The 22157-nt window shown below is 47.7% G+C and overlaps 1 protein-coding gene across 1 annotated transcript in view; it reads right to left on the reverse strand.

Annotated features, from left to right (window-relative positions):
• Positions 1-4890: 4890 nt before the first annotated feature.
• The window catches only part of ERFL (ETS repressor factor like), a 69556-nt gene continuing 52289 nt past the window's right edge, over positions 4891-22157 (reverse strand). The window contains exons 4-5 of the mRNA XM_086929632.1: positions 9296-9428; positions 4891-5462 (exon numbers count right to left, since the gene is read on the reverse strand). Coding sequence (XP_086785758.1) covers positions 4891-5462; positions 9296-9428 — 705 coding nt within the window. The remainder of the gene's footprint in view (positions 5463-9295; positions 9429-22157) is intronic.

The following is a 22157-nucleotide window of genomic DNA, read 5'->3' on the forward strand; positions in this document are numbered from 1 at the left end:
GGCGTGAAAATAGTCTGGTGGCCATTGCCTTTGTAGATGGTCTTTAGAAGCTACAGTGGGAATTTAATCTGGTAGTAAGGCGACCTCTGCCAGGGTCAGGGGTGTGAGAACAAGCTAGTCTTGTGAACAAAGTCTTCTTTGGAGTGTGACAGATGAGCAAGTAACTTCCAGGTGAGTGTAGGTGAGCAGAAAGGTTGCCAAGCTAGAGCCCAGGCCCAGTTCCTCCTATGATGAGACTAAATCCAGTTTCTAGTAGGCAGCATGCATGCTACCGAGATAGTGGGAATCCTGTGGTGGGGAAGGGAAAGAAGTAGAGTGGCCTTTATTATGTTATACGCTAACCATTCCCCAAAGCAAAGAGCATAACATAGAACATTAGAATGTTGGCAGCTCTGAGGAAGAGGCTCATGGCTAATAATTGCTGATATGAGCCTAGAAGCCTATTATAGAACATTGGAATGTTGAGTGCTCCATTGAAGACAATGGAGCGGGTCAGGGGTAATGATGACTGGTATAAGGCTAGAAGCCTATATAAGGACATTGGAATGTTCAGAATACCATTAAAGCCAATGATTGGCTAATTATGGCTGATATGAGCCTAGAAGTCTATATTAGAACATTGGAATGTTGAGTGCTCCATTGAAGCCAATGACATGGCCCTGGGCTAATAATGGCTGGTATCAGCCTTCTGCTACAACAGTCCAATCTTTGTTTTTCTGTTTCTCCTTTTTAATGTAGGACTCGGTAGGAGAAATGCTCGAATAGGCTTATAGTCTGTCTGCCTTTAGAGATACTGGTTGTTAAAGACCCTCTCCCTCGTTATTGGCTTACTCGGGTTCAGGGTCTTTAACAACTGAAATAGCAGGAGGCAGCGGGCTGTAATCTAGCTCCCATTACATCTGGTGATACACACACCTCAGCAAGTTTGTGGACAAAACTCAGCTAAGACTACCTGTGAGTGGCACCTGGTGTGCTGTTGTGTTACCACAGCCTGCTTTCCTATGACGGACTCCAACTGTAATGCTGCTAACCGTTACTTATATTCTATTGACCACTAAAATGCCACCAAGCCCTCCTATGATGTGGCCAAACTGTTGTGATCCGGCCATTCCATGTCAGAGAACCGTACTCTAATATTACAGAGCCATAATGTGACGTTAGCAAACTCTTGTGATCTCACCGAGCCCACCTGTGCAATCAAATAACCTGTCCTGCTACATATCTGGGCCCGACTGTGTTGGCCTATCGTGCTGTGCTTTCACTAGTCCTGGGCTCACTGTGCCACTGGAATCAAGCTATCCTGGCTGATGAGGGGTGAAACCCCGAAACCGGTCCTAGGATGCTTCGTTCCGGTCCAGGGAGGACCTGACTTGGCAGTTCGGGCTGGACTGTTTCCATGAGGCACAGGGTCAAGACTGATTTGCATATGGCCTGGTCTAAACTGGGGTGGCACGGAGAGCAAAAGAATGATGGATTTAACCCAGATCTCTTGACTGGGGGTGAATGTTTTGATTTGTTCTGCATTCCGTCCATCAATTGTGTGTCTTGTGCTTTCACTAGTGCTTGCTCTGACGTCACAGAGTAGTGGTAGAGTGCCAATATGCTGTTCTGAGTCACAACCGCTGATGCCATGCCACCCATCCCTGCTCTGCCATCAACTAAGCCCTCTTCTGATGACAAACCATTCGGGGATATCGCGGCCCCATCGTGATGCCAGCCACTCCTGTTTCCACGTCACATCCTGCTGCCACGTCACATCCTGCTGTGACGATGCCACACTCCTTGCTAGATATTTATAAAAAGCTCTTGTCATCATACACTTTTAGTGATTTCGGCAAACCGTGCACTGCTGATACTGGAAGTAGGTGTAAAATGGGTGGATGAATTGGTGAAAACAGCCATTGGTTACATCCACCCCCTCTGCTAAAAGGAGTACTGCAACATCCTGTTAAATGTCTGCTTCCTGTAGAGTTGATAATATGTGGTTCTGCGAGAAAGAGCTTTGGTTTTAAAAAGTGAGTCTTTGATACATGTAGTGAGGGCTCAGATCACAAGTGCTCTGGACCCTGCTCTTACACACGCGTGTGTAAAAGGTGGGTGTGATGTCGCCCTTGGCCTATTTGGCACAATAAGGCAGGGGCTGGCGCTGGTCACGGGCCAGGGGGCGGGGGGGAGGGGGTTCCACAAGCCTGTGCTCCCTTTCTGAGGCCGGTGTTTGACCTCAGATGGATAGAAGGTCGTGGCCCCACCCTTAGCCTCAAGACGGCTCAGAGACGTCTTGACTTTGTCTAGTTTACGCTGCTTCCAATTCTGCAACCGAGACAGAGACTGAAGGGAAAGAGTTCTGGAAATCTGAAGGCCAGAGGTGTCTGTAAAGGGGGACACTGCAGACGGGGAACACTGTAGACGTAGGTGTACGCGGGGTAGCCTGCAGATGTGTACAGAGGGGGCACTAAGCAAGGTTGTGTCTCGCTCTAGGGCAGAGAAAGGCGAAGGGAGGAGTCTTGTGGTGGTGGGGTAGAGGGGTGTGGCCAATCATGGACATGGTCACTGTGTGTGGTTGCTCACACCTGCATGCCATCCTTTGGAGCTTTGGCTGCAGTTCCTACAAAGCCCACTAGATGTCACCATTGACCCATGCCATCGTCAGCTCAGGGTGTGTATGAGTGCAGGGCGCCTCATTACTCGGGTAAGTGTCTCGATCGGGCCCCGTCATTCCCATTGGACGTAGTTTGGAGGGGGTGGCACCCGCTTCACACAGACTGGGAATGAGCACATCCATATGCGCCGTTGTATAGAGGATTTTGGGGAAGTTCCTCTAATCCCAAAGGTGGCCTCCATTGCACACAAACAGGCTCCATTATTGAAGGCATTTTGATGAAGTTCCTAAAGTAGCCGCTAGATGTCAGATTTGTACCATATTCCGATCACTGACAACAGACCTATTGGAGTATCATTGACCAGTATTTATTGACACAACAGGGGCAGGGCCACTGGAATTAATAGATTCTGTGGCCGCTTCATTTTCTGCATGGTTATGGGTTTGCCACATTTACCACATTATCCATTATGTGTTGTATAATCTTCAGATTTTAACAAAAAAATGTTCCTAGCTTAAATCGTTCATAAGTTACTAACGTGTTCCCACCAGTTGATGTTGATGACCCTTTTCAAGGTTGACTGACTTTCAGTTGCTTTTTCGTTATTTTGTTGTTACACTTATTCTAATGAGGTAAAATATTCGTCCATTCAAAATAATGAAGTAATATTATCACAGAATGTGCTACACAATGCTGCATTTTATGCCGTTCTTGCCGCATAATTTAGTCAATCCTATCGCATAACTTTGTACTCCCCTGCTGCATAATTCCAATGACTCTGCTCATCGGCAATGGGGTGACAGGCCCACCAAGCGGGTACGGATAAGGGTCATACGCTGAGGTGGTGGTGGGTAGGTGCAGACACCTTGGTCTTACCTGCCTGTGCCTAATATAAGGGCCTATTAGCAAGAACCTCGTTAAAATTATCGCCATTTTAGATGTGCAGGACATCAAACCTGGGCTTCTATTGGAATTCTATAACGTAAATTAGCAAGCCCATTATCGCCGTTTTAGCGGAAGTTTCCTGCTGCTAAAACGGCGATAATTTTAACGAGGTTCTTGCTAATATGCCCCATAGTTATCTACCAGTATTTGCACACACCCTATGAAAATAAAAATGTTCTATATACCCCCAAATTTTACGCCAAAACTTCAACGTTCTTGCATGTGGATTAAAGAAGTTTCCATGAGTTGACCCCAACACACGAGGGCCTTGGCTAAATGGGGGTGGGGTGAGTGGGGGATTGGAAAGCATATGTAGGGTTTGGAGAGAGCTGGCAGGTGACGGTCACCTGGGGGCAGCAGCGTCATTCTCTAACTCCGAGCATGGCATGACAACAAGAGTCTTGCGCCTAGAGGCGCCTCTGTGCACAATGTACGCTGTGTCAAATGACCTAGTGGTACTCTGAGAAACTAATAGGGGCTACTAGTGCCACATGAACATAAAGTGCTGGTCTAAGGAGAGAGCAGGCAATGACAGAGCGACCAAAGCGCTACATTTTGGCACTTTAAAAACACAAACAAATCAAACATTATGGAGCGTTGCGCTTTGCCTGCTCTGTGCCAGGGCACTGCATCACCTCCATTGCTCCCAAGGGGTGTGTCATGGGCTCTGTGAATTGTGGTCATTGACACTGTAGAGCAGATTTACAAGGCCCTTGCGTCACTTTTGCGCCACTTTTCCCATGTTAAAAATTACGCAAAAGTGGCGCAAGGGGCTTGTAAATCTGCCCCTGTGTGTTGAGTTGTGACGCAGGGTCGCTTACCTTGGAAATTATACAACACAAAGAGATGGAAGGGGAAAGGGCCTTGTTTGTCTGCTTGAAAAGCCGCCCGCTGCGTATTTAGAAACTCAACATATACAAAGTGACATTTTCTATAAAAATATACACATTTAGTGAAATCACTCATTTGGGACGGACGGACCACCATTTAAAATCCATAAATGTATCTTTCTATATATATATATGTGTCTGTGTGTGTGCATTGTTTGTCTATATGTATATTGACAGAAAATGTCTATTTTTCAGTGTCCTTCGGAGAGGTGTGTGGCGCGCCCTAGCCAGGCTGGGCGCCCCCGAGTCCTTTAGCTTGGCTGGCTCGCCTCCTTGGCTTGGGCTGTCCCTGGCTGCTGCTGCAGTCCCCTTTGGAGGGGTATCCGGCGCGCCCTGGTCCAGGCTGGGCCCACCTGAGTCCTTTAGCTGGGCGGGCTTGCCTCCTTGGCCTGGGCTTTCTCCGGGTGCTGCTACGTCCAGCGCGCCATGGTGCAGGGCGGGCCCCCCTGACTCCTTTAGCTGGGCTGGCTCGCCTTCTTGGCCTGGGCCTTCCCAGGCTGCTGCTGCTCGCTGGGCCCCTGGTTCTTGAGGGCCCGGACCCTGCTCTCCAGGGAGCTGAGTTTGTCCCCCAGGCAGTCTGGGCTGAAGGCCTCGTTCTCGGAGCTGCTGTCGCTGAGGTCTGTGATCTCCAAGTCCGAATCTGAGGCTGGGTCCTCGCGGGCTCCTCTGGTGGTGGGGCTGGAGGCCCGCTGCGCCCCCAGCTCCCTGGCTGGGTTTGTGTCCCCTCTGAGGGGTAAGGAGCCGGGGTGCGGGGGCAGGCAGAGGCGTGGGACGGCCCCCGAGGGCAGAGCTGGCCGGTCCAGGGGCTCCCCAGGCAGGAGGGACACTGGGGTGGGCAGGTGCCCCAGGGACACGGAGAGCGGGTTGGGGTAGAAATGCGGAGGGTACAGGGACCCCGGGAGCTTGGAGCCGCTGAGCGGGAAAGTGTTCGACAGGTAAGGGTTGAAGCCCCAGGGGTATTCTGGGAAGGCGCTGCTTCGGCCGTAGGGGGTCACCAGTCCCGGAGGCTTGGAGTAAGCCGACACACCTGTAAACAAACATTGGCATTAGTAACAGAGTATAGATGGGAGGACACGTTAAATGCAAAAGGGTTCAGCACTATTCAGCATATTATAAAGATTCCACATCAAAGTTCAAGAGACGGTGAGCACACGGAAAGACACCCAAGTCCCAAATGTGTGTTTCTTGAAAGGATTTCTCTTAAAAGGATTTCTTTTTATTTTCCCAAAGGCAGAGAATCATAGCCAACCCGTTTCGTCTCCCAAAAAGACTTCTTCAGGGCTTCACAATGTGACACAAAGTATATTCATATAGATGTTTGTACAGTTCAAGTGTTTGAAAATCCAATATTCTGAGAACTTCTGTATAGTATAAAATATCAGCAATGGCATAATAACCCGCAGCTTGTGTGGTCCTCGTGTGGAGGACCCTTTAAACGAGGGCACGACTCCACCACCCCCCAGTGAATCAGAGCCCCCCTGAGGGGACTTCTAAACACATCCCAGCCTCACACTGCACTCACCGCACTCACAGTCGACCCACACTGCCCTTTGTGCACTGCAGTGCCCACACCCAGCCGGCACGAGGTGCGCGCCATCTTAGAGCAGCTACGCTTATCCATGGGAGGTGTGGTTTATGTATTTGTCTAAAAAGAGGCTTATCCTCTTTTTAATTATCTTATCGTGAGATTTATCAACCAATTGCTGAGAGCCTGAATTTTATATTTGAACAAGTGCAACCTAGAACTTTTTAAAACCTCTGAAACAGGGATTTAAGTGGGCCGGGTCTCACCGGTATGAGCACCGGCAGTTTTTTAAAGAGGGCCGCGAAACTGGTCTCTATTGGGCTCTGTTTTGTGCCCTGGCCCAGGCGGTCCTGGATTGCAGTGACAGCTGGCACATCGATGTGTGCGCTGCTCACACTGCTCACTTCTCAACAGTGATGGAGTTACGGCATGATGTTTAATGCCAGGTGAGCTTTGTTTGGGAAGAGTCATCTTCTCTCTGGATTTCCCTTCTCTCTTTGAATCTCAGGAGCAGCAACATTGTTGTGGTGTCACCAGGGCTTTAAGTCGAAGCTTTTTCAATATTATATCCAAGCCATAGTTACTGCTTATTTATCTTATGCAACTAACAACCACTGACAAAGCCAATAGTCCTGGCTTGTTGCAGGTATGATGTTACTTGTTGTATCACATATCTGGATGCAATGACAGAAACAGCAAAGTACAAGTCGGAGGCACACTATGCTAAGCACAGATTTTTAGCTTACGTGTTTTGAGCCACACTCTTAATTACATTTGCCACGCCCCTTTGAGAGACCCCCTAGTTTTTGAATCCCACTTAAAGCCCTGGACCTGGCCAATATAATTAAGGGTGTGGCTTAAAAACACGTAAGCTAAAAATCTGTGCTTAGCATAGTGTGCCGCCTGACTTGTATTTTGCTGTTTCTGTCATTGCGTCCAGATATATGATACAGCAAGTCACATCATACCTACTAGTCAAGACTATTGGCTTTGCCAATGGTTGTAAGTTGCAGAAGATAAATAAGCAGCAACTATGGCTTGTTATAGTATTGAAAAAGCTTCCACTTAAATCCCTGGTGACACCACGACAATGTTGCTGCTCCTGAGTTTCAAAAAGAGAAGGGAAATCCAGAGAGAATACGACTTTCTTTAAAGGATTAATCTTCCCCTACAACGCTCACCTGGCATGACGTCATGCCGTAACTTCTCCACTGGTGAGCAGTGTGAGCAGCGCACATCAATGTACCTGCTGGCACTGCAGGCCAGAAAAAATGGACCTCCTGTACCAGGTCACAAAACAGAGCCTGATAGAGACCCGTTTCGAGGCTCCCTTTAAAAATCTGCCGGTGCTCAGCACCAGTGAGACCCGGCCCACTTAAAGCCATGGCCACGCCCCTTTGAGAGACCCTTCAGTTTTTCATCCCACTTAAAGCCCTGCTCTGACAACATTTACCAGGCAAGGGAGGCCCTTTAAACACCCCTTGCTGTTTGTAGGTATACCCTGGAAATATATATTGTTTGAAATGGCCTGTATTGTTTTTCCATTTAGATTTTTTTTTTTAAAACGCTCTCCTGAAATAAATCTGAAAGGCAAACCATTATGTTAATTCCATAAGATTTAGGGTGAGTGTCCATGCCGTGATGCACGCCTTTCAGCCTGGAACCCCCGAAGACTAATTGATGCTGTACGTTTCTTCAGAGAAATGAACTCACTGTAATAACTTCTAGTGTTCATGTTTTAATTAATATAATAAGCTTGTGTTTTGATGCTAATTTCTTAGTGGAGGGTGGGCAGAGATTAACATTTATCGCAAGAACAATATTATGGTAAATGAGGCGTCAACGTGCCAAGATAATTTACTGCCCTGACGTTGTCAGACGTCAGCTGGCTGCACCAGAAGCGGTTCGCTCTGCTTTAAAAATGAATAGATTGTGCTGTTTATGCTTCATCTGTGTGATGTAAATTGCACTGTAGAGCAGTGTTTATAGCATTCAGAGGGGAGGGCCTTTGTATACATACAGGGCCACTCCACGGATTAGTGGTATTTTTACCTCTTAGTTATGTTTGGGTAATAATTACGGCTCCCGGTTTTATGGTATTTATTTTTTTGTCATTTCCGTCTGTATTTATCCATATTTATTATTTGTCAACTTTATCTGTCTTTATCCATATTTATTATGGGCTTTGTGAAAAAAGTGAAGCAGAAACTGGTAGATTTCCACATTTATTTAACCAATAAATAAGCAGGCATGTTTGAATGCCTGCCAGGTTTCTTTGCCGTGAGCACCCACAGAAGATAAAGAAATGCACTTATGAAATGAAAATATGCACTTTTCGGGCTCACCTTTGAGCATATCTACCGTGTTTAACAAACCTAAGTTTGAAGAAAATAAGCTGCCCCTGTAATGGGCTAAGTAAGCAAACTGACTTACATTTTTTCTTTTCATGTAATTATTATTTGAAATATGCTAAATGGTTTTTAATTCCCTTTTTTTTTAAACTTAGACCTATCACTTTCAATGAATCCTTTCAGCTGGTGCTTTCAGTGGACAATGAGGAGATAATTTGTTGCACTTGCACTTTCTTAAAAATTGCAGTTCGTGCTCGAAAGATGATGGAAAATGTTTAAGTCTGAATTATCAGTGTTTGATTGTAAATACTATTATTATTGTTATGGATTTTTTTATGAATTGTATAATTATATATGTGCTTTTATGAATTCTTTAGAATTCGAATAAAGATTTGAATTGATTGATTGATTGACTCGGTGCGTTCTGAAGCGCCCACTTCAGAGCCTGCAGCACTATCACTGCATTATGTGAACTTTCATACCCCGTCACCACCATCAAACACATTAACCCTTGCACTGCCGCCATACACTGCACGTTGCTTCCCTGGCTGGTTTACTCCCTGCTGCCTGCTGCTAGCCATAGACCAAACCTGGCACGGCTGGTCCCTGTCTGAAGGGCACTGAGAGCAAAAACAATGGATTGGAATGTCCTTGAGATAAATTAACAGTGGCTGAGATTCAGGCAAGCATCCCGCCCACCGTTTTTTGTTTTGTTTTTCTTCCTTGGAATGGACTGCATAATAAAGGGGGTCAGTTAAAAAATACTGCATTTTTTATTCTTGTTTTATATTGTATTATTATATGTATATTCACTCGTTGTAAGATTTTAATTAATCAAACAATAAAGGATAAATAAAAATAATAATAAAGGGGGTCCTCTTCCTGTGATTGGCCCTTGCAGCCCCACCCTGACCCAAGATGGCGGTCCCGTTTCTTCCCAGATATTTCTCGTTAGTACAGCACAGGCGCCTCGAGGCCTCTCACCTGATCCCAGGAAGGGGAAGGCGGCGTCCAGCCGCAGCTTGTCGGTCTCCGAGCCTGAGATCTGCCGCTCGAACAGAGGGTTCCGGGTCCCGGGCTCCGCCAGGCGGGGGCTCGAGAACAGGGTCTGGAGGGCCTGCAGGGAAGATGAAAGGCGGAGCTTAGCGAGATCCAGGTGAACGGAGTGGGCCAAACGTTTTGCAAAATTAACCCAATGCCTTCGGGCTCTCTCCACCCACCACCGGACCCTGGGGCAGATGCAAGAGCTATGGTCAGGAAGACATTTCTTTATGAACATTTTAAACATGTGTAAACCGTTCCAAACAAACACACTCTTAGACTCATTATTACCACAAGTTTACACGTGTCTTTGACACACAAAGACTCTCTCTCTTTCTCTCTCTCTCTCTCCCCCCCTACCCCCCCCCCCCTCCATTATTGACCCTTTCACCATGAACAGGACAGACTACAATAACTGGTGAAGAGTCCTCGGTGGTACCATTGTTAAGTAAGTCCCCTGTAGACCCTGCCGCACTCAGATGGTATAGTACACATGTTCTCGCAAACATTTTCCCAGGGGCCGAAAAGTTTGATCCATGGTGTGATCGTGGGCCACACAAATGCCAGCAGGGTGGTGGTGAGGGAGGGAGGGAGGGAGAGGAGGGGCAAAGTGGATGTAGGGGAAGCAAAGCATATACAATTAGTGGCTGAACTTAATTGCACAGAGTGGAACTGTGCAACCTGGGGTGCAGTGCTCCCTAGTTACTTCCTTTCTTTAACTGGTATGAACATTTGAATAAATGCTTGCTGTTTATTTAACATTTTGTTAATGTTAGTGCTGAGTCCAGTAAACCGCAGCCCAGTTCTGCTGATACGCAGGGGGCCACATGTTAAGATCAGGAGGGCCGCCTGCGCCCCCCGGGCCGTTCTTTGAGTATCACTGGTCAAGGTTGGTCAATGCCAACCTCTCTGTTGAGCAATTACCATCCACACAAGAGGCCTTTTTTTAATGACATAAGGGCCTTGAGTCCGTGCAAGGTGCTGGCCTCTGTTCCTGGCTGCCTCTCGCCCTTGCTGAGACGACAGCCAGGCACTCTCGTGAGGGACACATACTCCCGCGAGCATGTGCCACACACCATTTAATTTTTTTAATCACTAAGCAAGCTAAGGGCTGATATAACACCAGCCCTGGACTGCAGTTTTGGGAGTCTGAAGAGACCTCCCATCTATGACGTCGGCAGCGTCATATTTATAAGCAGCCCCAGGCATCTACGGCATAAGCCATGTATTCCTGGGACTGCCTGTCAATCACTTCAGAGGCTGCAAGCAACACCCTGTCCCGACTCATCGCCTGTGATGAGCGGGGAAAGGGTCTTATATGCAGTGTCTGTGTTGATTCACGTCATCTGACATAACTCTATACCCGAGCAGAGCGTTGGAAGGTAAATGCTAGCGCTTCTAAAAGAGTTAGCGGCCAAAAGGCCACCGCAGCAGTACCAAGGTGCAAACTTCGGCACTATTTGACTAACCTTTTAGTGTAAGAAGAAAACCTGCTGCTTTCATCAGAAGGGGCGCAGCAACAGCGTTGGCCGCAACATGCGACACGAGCAACGTCTCCTGCCGCTCACTGAATGGAAGGCTAAGGCGTGGCTAGGCCAGGTGTGCGCATTTAGAATATTAAGGCCGTTTGTGAATGCGTCCTTGTGTAATGTAACTGGTGCTCATGTAAAGTACTCCAATACCTTCGGGTCGAGTTTGCGCTAAAGAAAACTGCAAAAAAGAGGCGGTGGGCATTCCGCGCAATCAGTAAGGGTGGAAGGGAGGGGACTGCTCACGGGTCTTCATGGAAAGAGTACCTGTTTCCGGCGGCTCTCAAATGATTACAGAAAAGTGCAGCCTTCCCGTTGGGGATGGGAATCTGCTCGTCTTGGTGACTGCTGCCTGCCGGAGTGTGAAGAGAGAAATTAAACCTCATGATTAATTCCAGGGTCACACAGTTGTGAAGAAGGGAAAGCTGGCCTTGGACCTTAGACGGTGTCATTCACATTTTTTACAGCCGGTTTCCTGTCTGTGAGGTTTTTAATTGTTAATCCTTCTTTGTAGGGACATATCTGCTCTCTATGGCAGGTTTTTCTTGTCAGTGAACTGACAGTCGAACTGTTAATTCATAGCTGCTAAGGTTTCAGGCTCTTATGGGTAGTATTTACATAGTTTAATTGAACTTCTGACCAGGGCCACTGGAATTATGCAGCAGAAGAGAGCCAAATTATGCAGCAGGGTTGAGTAAATTATGTGGTAAGAAAAGGCAAATTATTCCGGCATAATGTAGCACATTTGGTAATAGTATTACTTCGTTATTTCATCATTTTTAGGTCGAGCCTATACCGGCAGCGCACAGGAGTGGAAGCTTAGTGGAAGATCCGCCCACTCTCCGCCCATTGGCTTGTGTCTTTTGTCCTCCGTGAATACAGTCTTCTGATTCATTTTGAGGCTTGTTAGTCCCTCCTTATGAAGGCTATGTCATCATTTGTCACCTTCAGTGGCTACTGGCCCCTTTACTTCAAGAGTTACACTGTACGTAGACTGTAAGCACTCCTTGGTGTTTAACTTGGTAACACTGTCTGGGCTTGGCTGCACCTCGTTGGTACCAGTTTAACAACCAAATATAGCAATAAGCAACAATAAGGTGAGCAGTCTAGCTTTGCAAAGGGCCTTCCACTGTGCGGCGACGTGTGCAGCTGCATTTTTAGTAACTTTTGAATCGTATAAGCTAGAAACAACATTTTTTGTTGTTAAAATCTGCAGATTATGCAGCAGATGATGGATTATGAGGCAAATGCAGCAGATCTATAACTATGCTAAGATTGCATCAGCCGCACAATCGCATAATTCCAGTGGCCCTGCTTAAGACTCACACTCTACTACCATATGTGACCCTTTCACCTTTCAAAGTAATGACTGCCATGTTGTAAGCTGCCTTCTCTCTCACAGACTGGGACCTCTTAACACCGTAAATATACAAGTCATTAGTCCTCACTGCTCCAACTAAGATTCAGGTCTGTCCCTCTCAGGTTATGCACCAATATCTTCAGAATTTGCATTACCACTTGACATAAAGGAATGTGTTTCTCACTGATTGCTTTAATTTGAATTTATCTTTTTTAAGGGGTGCATTCTTTAGGTCTCGCTAGACCTATTGTCACCGAGTTCCTTGTGAAGCGACCTAGATATGGCCACGAGCGCCGATTACACCTCGTGACCGCGCAAGCCCCGCCCCCCCAGCCGTGCACATCTTATGCTCCACATTCCACATTCACAGGGCAGCCTCTCACAATCACGCACGCACACACACATGTTGACACACATACACACGCTGACTGACACACACACACAGCCCCCACCCTGCCCCCCACCCACTCACCTGGCTCTTTCTGCGTGTCCCTCTCCCTCTGCAGCGGGTCAGTGTAGGCAGCAGGAAGCCTCGGAGATCGGCGTGTCTCCTCCGGCGATCCGATGTGCACGCTCACGGTGACGTGCGCTCCCACTGCTTTCGTGCCCGGCTTGTGGTAAACCTGCTCGTGTTCGCACGTGCACTGCTCCGCCCCGGCTGCAGAGCTGCGCGAGCGAGCACGTGGTTTTATTTAAGTTCAAGCTGCGTGCGGTCCCCTCACACACACCTCCGCCTCTCCTCAAAACGAAACAAGCTGGGGGACAAGCAGGATACTGGTAGGCAGAAAGGAGGTGCAAACAGGAGCTAAAGTGAGAAGCGGCTCAAACAGTGAGAATCCACAAGCAACCCGTTCTCCAAGTCCAAACAAGCCGGGAGACAGAATCCCACCCCAGCTAGAGTCTTGGAAAAAAAATGCGGACAGGAGCGGAAATTGGGTTTATACGTGGAACGTAGAAATGGTCTTGCCAGAAGTACCAGACCGCTCCCCACCGCAAAGCCAAGAAGGGTATGTATCTCTGCTTTGGTGCTAATGGGCGCAGGACGGGTCCGGCCAGCGCAGCGGGATTTGTCATGTCGCTTTATAGCACATGGGGTAAGGCAGCAAGCAGGCCCTCTTCCTCCTGGGGCTTTGAGTTATGGGACTACGAGTCAATGCAGCCACAAAATCAGCGAGGCGTCCACTCATTCTTCGCTTTTGTCCTTTTCTTTAGCGGTTAACTGAAATACTGCAGCTGTCTGTCCTAGTTGGGGAAGTAATTATTATTTTCCTACGAATTTGCAAAACCTTTTGTCTATTTCTAAGGATATGAAAATCGTCACCTCTGCTTCCACTCTTAGTAAGCTGTGTTCGATATATTGCACCCTTGCCCACACTAAGAATTGAGGGGTTGCTAAGAGACTCGAGATGGTTTACTGCTGGACTTGTTTTTGTTGTTCTCGTAATGGCATAACATAAAGACATGAATCAATTGTTCACATGTCCGCTCGGGCTGTATTTGAGCAGGAATGAAGCTGAGAAGAACCTGCTGTTCGATAAATGGAAACACATCTTCATTTTGGGAGGCCTTTGGTGCATACATTATTATACACTGTGAAATGATAGGCAACCCACTGCAGTTTGTAATGTCAGATTTGTGCGCACGCTGCATGTGAAGGTCTGCTTTTACCTTCACTAATAGGACAGGCTTTTGAATAAAACCTCAGTCTTCATTGCTTTATGTCCATTAGGCTCAGACTTCCTTCCACCCACTGGGAGCATTGTTTGACTCTTACACCAATAAAATATAAAATGGAATTAAATTAGAGAATTCAAATACTTTACTCCAGAAAACGGTAACTATTAGAGATGTGCCTTGCATTAGGCTCGAAAACAATCAAGACTTGCTTGTTCGGATTGCTAGTGGTGCGAGCATTTGAGCTCTTCAGAGGTATGTTTGAATTAGCTAGCCATGGGTAAATGAGAATCCTCAGGATATTAAAACAGGATGACAGGGGTCATGATACAAATTCTGTTTGTTTGGCGCAGGAGCTAGTTTTTAGGTCGAGCCTAGCGGTTTATGGCAAGTGCATGTAATGCATTCAAACGCGAAGCTGGCATCGGACTTGAAAGCAGTAGACTGCTTTCGCCAGCGCTTGCTGTGCCTCACTTCCAGCTGCCCCTCTTACAGCAATTAACTTTCATTATCGCTCACACCCCATATGCTCGTACCCTTCCTTTGATGTCCGCTTTTCTTGTTGTTTGGATGTCTTGTATGCTTTTAATGTTAACATTTAGGGAACTATTTTGTTTTTCTTTCAGCAGTCCTTGAGTGTATGTGTTTTCCAGCTCCCGCCATTGTGTCTTAGTGTGCTGTTTCCCTCTCAACACTCACTGACCCCTGCGCTCTTGGTGCCTCTCCTGTGTGCTCCTTGTCCCACTCACTTCACCCACGACTTTACTTTCATTTTATATTCCCTCCTCCCTTCAAACCCATTCCCCTTTTCTGTCCTACCCTCACAATCATATGTTTTCCCCACTTTTTTATTTGGAAGGTCCAACAGCTGCCATTTGGCTCCTCTACATCAATAACACTATTGCTCGCTTTGCCAAAGTAAGTGACGTCTGCCATCTAAGACCAATCAGTTAAAAGAAAATGGTAAATGGCGCCCGTGTCCCGCCGTGATTAGCAACAGCAGCTGCATCATCTCACCTTTGCTTTTTTTTTTATTGCTGATGCAATGCAGCGTCGCTGTAAAGCATTTTGCTGATGCTTAACAGCATCTGCAACAATCATTAGCAAAGCCAGTGGATGCAAAAGGCAAGCCCTATTGGTCTTACCAATGCTTTTTTATTGTTGGTTGCCAAAAGGCTGTTTTTGCATAGCAGTATTTTCTTTCAGATAACCGCACGCCCCCACATTTTGATAACCGCACTGCCCCCAATGCTTGCTGTTACAACCTACGCCCATTTGTACTGAAGTCAAGAACAAAGTGAACCTACAGAAGAGAGCTCTCTCAAAGTTTGCATTAGCAGCTATGGGACTCTTTTCAGAAGAGCTTATGTGAGATGGTCACAAGTGCCAGAATTGACCAGTGCATAGCTCTAACAGGCGGGTCCTTCCCTGCTTAGTCTTGCTGCTTCATTTTTGGCCAGGATCTTCTTTACTGACTTCACACTACATCCAGGTCAGGGCTGGCAGAGCCCTCTGTGACGTTTGACTCTTCATGCTGAAATTAACCTGGCCAGCAGGCAGAGGTGCCCCTGACCAGAGATCCTACTCTGTGGGTACTCTACCGCCCTCACTCTACTGCCCTCATTCTACAACTCTACCGCCCCCTCACTCTACTGCCCTCACTCTACCACTCTACTGCCCTCACTCTACAACTCTATTGCCCTCACTCTACCGCCCTCATTCTACCACCCTCACTCTACGGCCCTCACTCTACCACTCTACCGCCCTCACTCTACCACCCTCACTCTACGGCCCTCACTCTACCACTCTACCACCCTCACTCTACCGGCCTCATTCTACCACCTTCACTCTACCACTCTACAACCCTCACTTTACCACTCTACAACCCTCACTTTACCACTCTACCGCCCTCACTCTACCGCTCTGCCACCCTCACTCTACCGCCCTCACTCTACCGCCCTCACTCTACCGCCCTCACTCTACCGCCCTCACTCTACCGCCCTCACTCTACCGCCCTCACTCTACCGCCCTCACTCTACCGCCCTCACTCTACCGCCCTCACTCTACCGCCCTCACTCTACCGCCCTCACTCTACCGCCCTCACTCTACTGCCCTCACTCTACCGCCCTCATGCCCTCACTCTACCGCCCTCACTCTACCACTCTACCGCCCTCACTCTACCACCCTCTCTACTGCCCTCACTCACTCTATCGCCCTCACTCACTCTACCGCCCTCCCTTACGCTATCGCCCTCACTCACTCTATCTATCTATATATCTATCTATCGCCCCCCTCACTCTATCTATCGCCCTCCCTCACTCCATCTATCGCCCTCCCTCACGCTATCTTTCTATCGCCCTCACTCTATCTAGCGCCCTCACTCTATCTATCACCCTCCCTCGATCTATCGCCCTTCCTCTATCTTTCTAACGCCCTCACTCTATTGCCCTCCCTTTCTTCCACCCACCTCCTTATCTAACTCCCTGTTCTATTTTCTTCTCCCATGCTGATCTGCTGTTCTCTTCCACCCGCCTTTTTCTCTAACTCCCTGTTTTCTTCTCCTGTTCTGATCTGCTGCTCTCTTCCACCCGCCTCCTTCTCTAATTCCCTGTTCTCTTCTTTTCTCCCGTACTGATCTGCTGCTCTCTTCCACAGCCTCCTTCTCTAGCTCCCTGTTCTCTTCTCTTCTCCTGTGCCGATCTGCTGTTCTCTTCCACCCACTTCTTTCTCTAACTCCCTGTTCTCTTCTCCTGTGCCGATCTGCTGTTCTCTTCCACCCGCCTCCTTCTTTAACTCCCTGTTCTCTTCTCCTGTGCTGATCTGCTGCTCTCTTCCACCCCGCTTCCTTCTTTAACTCACTGTACTCTTCTCCTATGCTGATCTGCTGCTCTCTTCCACCCCACCTCCTTCTTTAACTCCCTGTTCTTTTCTCCCGTGCTGATCTGCTGTTCTCTTCCACCCACCTCTTTCTCTAACTCCCTGTTCTCTTCTCCTGTGCCGATCTGCTGTTCTCTTCCACCCGCCTCCTTCTTTAACTCCCTGTTCTCTTCTCCTGTGCCGATCTGCTGTTCTCTTCCACCGCCTCCTTCTTTAACTCCCTGTTCTCTTCTCCTGTGCTGATCTGCTGCTCTCTTCCACCCGCCTCCTTCTTTAACTCACTGTACTTTTCTCCCGTGCTGATCTGCTGCTCTCTTCCACCCGCCTCCTTCTTTAACTCCCTGTTCTTTTCTCCCCTGCTGATCTGCTGTTCTCTTCCCCCCCGCTTCCTTCTTTAACTCACTGTACTCTTCTCCTATGCTGATCTGCTGCTCTCTTCCACCCCACCTCCTTCTTTAACTCCCTGTTCTTTTCTCCCGTGCTGATCTGCTGTTCTCTTCCCCCCGCTTCCTTCTTTAACTCACTGTTCTGTTCTCTCATGCTGATCTGCTGCTCTTCCACCCCGCCCCCTTCCCCTTCTCCAACTCCCTGTTCTCTTCTCCCGTGCTGATCTGCTGTTCCCTTCCACCGCCTCCTTCTTTAACTCCCTGTTTTCTTCTCCTGTGCTGATCTGCTGCTCTCTTCCACCCGCCTCCTTCTTTAACTCCCTGTTCTCTTCTGCTGTGCTGATCTGCTGCTCTCTTCCACATACATCCTTCTCTAACCGCGCGCACACATACATACAACCACGCACACACACACATACAACCACACACACAACCACACACACAATCTCACAGACAACCACACACACAATCACACCCAACCCCACACAAAATCACACCCAACCCCACACAACCACACATACAACCACAACCACACACACAACCCCAACCCCACACACAACCACACACACAACCACACACACAACCACACACAACCACAACAACCACAACCACACACACACAACCACACACACACAACCACACACACAACCACACACACAGCCACACATGCAACCACACACACACACACAACCATACACACACAACCACAACCACATACAACCACACCACACACACACACAATCACACACAACCACACAAACACAACCACACAACCACACACACATACACAACCACACACATCTATCGCCCTCTATCTATCTGTCTGTCACCCTCACTCTATCTATCGGTCGCCCTCACTCTATCTATCTATCTATCTATCTATCTATCTATCTATTGCCCTCACTCTATCTATCTATTGCCCTCACTCTATCTATCGCCCTCACTCTATTGCCCTCACTCTATCTATCTATCGCCCTCACTCTATCTATCGCCCTCACTCTATCTATCGCCCTCACTCTATCTATCGCCCTCACTCTATCTATCGCCCTCACTCTATCTATCGCCCTCACTCTATCTATCGCCCTCACTCTATCTATCGCCCTCACTCTATCTATCGCCCTCACTCTATCTATCGCCCTCACTCTATCTATCGCCCTCACTCTATCTATCTATGCCCTCACTCTATCTATCTATGCCCTCACTCTATCTATCTATGCCCTCACTCTATCTATCTATCGCCCTCACTCTATCTATCTATCGCCCTCACTCTATCTATCTATCGCCCTCACTCTATCTATCTATCGCCCTCACTCTATCTATCTATCGCCCTCACTCTATCTATCGCCCTCACTCTATCTATCTAGCTATCTATCTAGCTATCGCCCTCACTCTATCTGTCTATCGCACTCACTATCTATCTCCATCATTCTATCTATCGATCGCCCTCACTATGTCTATCAATCGCCGTCACTCTATTTATTTATCTATCTATCGCCCTCCCTCTAGTTATCTATCCCCCTCACTCTATCTATCTATCTATTGCACCACCACAGCATCACTCAGGGACACCACAGCATCACTCAGGGGCACCACAACATCACTATTCGCTACCACAGCATCACTGAACGCCACAGCATTACTCGTCGCCACCACAACATCACTCCGTGCCACTACAGCATCAATCTGTGCAAATATTCAACAACAACTGGTTCAAATATGTTCTCTCAATGTTTCAAGCTTTATTGCAAATGTCACAAAAAGATGTTAATATTTCACTTCTGTTCTTGGATTTCGTCACAATAAAATACACTGAACATAATCTTCACAAAAGTTATTTACAAAAGTTTAAGCTATTGCCATTATAAATTACAATAACTTTTATTTAAGTATTAATTATTTAAAAAAAATTAAAAGCCATTGTTATTTGTAATATCAATACATCTAAGTCACGTAAATACAAAACATGGTGCATTACAAATGCTATAGGTGTCACATTTGCAAAAGTTAAAAGTATTGGCATTGTAAATGACAAAGCTATTCATTTCGCTATTTTTAAAACCAACACATAAATACAAAATTTGTCATTCACAAGACCAATAGCTCAAACTTTCCTAATGCGAGACCTATTGCATTGCAAATGCTTGTTTTTATATGCATTTCCTTTGTGTACCACAAAAATATATATTTTTCAAACATTTGTTTTATGTTAAACAAAAAATATCTTTACCGTTTTTGTAGCAACCTGTCTTATACAGAGTACAATAAAAATGTGAAAGTAATGGCTTGCATATTAACAGTACCTACTTAGTCACAGACTGGGAGGATGCTGCACTATAAACACACAAGTGACATTTTCGCACTGCACAAACCAAGATTCACAAGTGTTTCTCGCTGGTAACACACACTTTCTTAAACATGCTTTAAAATGCACTATTTGTCACTATTTGTTCAAACTTTTCTGAGGGGGAGCCTCCAAAACCCCCCCTTATGTTGGTTGAGACGTAACACTTATCCCCAACTTGTAAGCCCTATCACTTTGAAATGTCACCAACCGCCAGTGACTGGGAAGCTTGCTCCATCACTGCCCGCAGAGGTATCGCCGTCAGGTGGTGCGACTGCTCCATTAGGCTCCACCTCTGTTTGGGATATGGGGGAGTCTTATGCGTAAGGACTTATCTTTAGGGAGCCATGTTAACAGGTGTCTGCTACATGTGTCTCTGCCCTGAGGGTCCTTTGGAAAATTCTACGGGGCATATTAGCAAGAATCTTGTTAAAATTATTGCTGTTTTAGCGGCAGGAAAAAGCCGCTAAAATGGCAATAATGGGCTTGCTAATATGCGTTATAGAATTGCAATAGAAGCCCAGGTTAGATGTCCTGCACAAATAACCTAGGCTTCTATTGGAATTCTATAATGCATATTAGCAAGCCTATTATCGCCTTTTTAGCATCAATTTCCTGCTGCTCAAATGGCGATAATTTTAACGAGGTTCTTGCTAACATGCTACAGACCATCAGACATGAACGGTGGTGCCGGAAGAGGCTAGCTCCCTGCCTTCCCCAGTCTTTCATCCCTACAGATCATCTGACATGGACAGTGGTGCCGCAAGAGGCCAGTTCCCTGCCTTCCCCTGTCTCTCAACCCTACAGACCATCAGTCATGGACAGTGGTGCCGCAAGAGGCCAGTTCCCTGCCTTGCCCTGTCTCTCAACCCTACAGACCATCAGTCATGGACGGTGGTGCCACAGGAGACCTGTTACCTGCCTGCCCCAGTCTTTCATCCCTATAGACCATCAGACATGGACAGTGGTGCCGTAAGAGGCCAGTTCCCTGCCTTCCCCCTGTTTATCATCCCTACAGACCATCAGGCATGGGCGGTGGTGCCGAAGAGGCCAGCTCCCTGCCTCTCATCCCTACAGACCATCAGGCAAAGATGGTGGTGCCGTAAGAGGCCTGTTCCCTGCCTCCCACTGTCTCTCATCCCTACAGACCTTCATGTATGGACGGTGGTGCCAGAAGAGGCCAGCTCCCTGCCTCTCATCCCTACAGACCATCAGGCATGGAAGGTGGTGCCGTAAGAGGCCTGTTCCCTGCCTCCCACTGTCTCTCATCCCTACAGACCTTCATGCATGGACGGTGGTGCCGAAGAGGCCAGCTCCCTGCCTCTCATCCCTACAGACCATCAGGCATGGATGGTGGTGCCGTAAGAGGCCTGTTCCCTGCCTCCCACTGTCTCTCATCCCTACAGACCTTCATGTATGGACGGTGGTGCCAGAAGAGGCCAGCTCCCTGCCTCTCATCCCTACAGACCATCAGGCATGGAAGGTGGTGCCGTAAGAGGCCTGTTCCCTGCCTCCCACTGTCTCTCATCCCTACAGACCTTCATGCATGGACGGTGATGCCAGAAGAGGCCAGCTCCCTGCCTTCTGCTACAAACAAGAAACAGCCTGTAAATTGTAACACCGGAGTAGCAGACCCACTCAGGCTCTCTTTAAACCAGAAGGAGAGACTGGATTCATCATCTCTTAAGAGGGAGTCCTTGCCTTTGACTCTTGGAATACTTTTGAGACTCAGAAGTGGCTCTGGTCACTGGAAGGGTCTGTGCTCAGTTCTGGCCCAAGTCTTAGGGCCTGGTTTAGAGTTTCGCAGAGAGGGCACCCTGTCACAAACATGGCCGCCGAACCCTTGGCCCACCTGCTCTATCTATAGTCGTGCAGACCGTCATCTTTCCGACGGTGGTGCCCCACTGGGCTCTGTCACTGGAAGGATTACTCAAAGGGTTGATGGAGCAGGGCCAGCTGGAATAAATACATCAGACAGCCCGCTTTATTTTGGGCCGGGGGTCTTGTGGTACCCCGAGGGAAAAGAAAAAATACCACCTCACCTTGAGAGGGAACTCCAAGGTTGTGGGGATCAATCGTTTTTTGTTTTTACACAATGAACTCCTGTTTTGGGAATTTTTGTTTGAGAAAAATAAAAGTTTGATGGTCTGCCACCTGCAAGACGACGATTGTGTGCCAAATGTGCAGTGTCTACATCGGAGCCGCCATGAAGGAGGTTCCCTTGAAGGTATGGCGATCTCTGCTGGGCTGGAGGTAATCTCTAAATATGGCAGGTGGAATCCATCTGGGTGGCAGACCTCATGTCCTCCGCCACTTTGACTGACGTACTGGCCGCCTGCTAACTCGAGTTCGGTCACTAAGGGCGTGATTTAGATCTCAGCGGACGGGTTACTCCATCACACCGGTGACGCATATACCTCTGAGCGTATAGAAGTGTGTTGGACTACAAAGACCCACATATTTCTTACTGTGATCTGCAGTGTGAAGAAAGAGGTTGTGGTCTGTTGAGACACAAGAAGAACTGAGGCCGCAAAAAAACAGGTGCTGCTGTCTAAGAGAGTGCGATGGACGTCTGAGCGCCATCTCCTGGTGTTTCGACCTCCGGTTCTTCCTCAGGGCTACGTGTGACCAGTGCTGA

This window comes from Lissotriton vulgaris, chromosome 7 (assembly GCF_964263255.1).
Source record: "Lissotriton vulgaris chromosome 7, aLisVul1.2, whole genome shotgun sequence".
Taxonomy (NCBI): Eukaryota; Metazoa; Chordata; class Amphibia; order Caudata; family Salamandridae; genus Lissotriton; species Lissotriton vulgaris.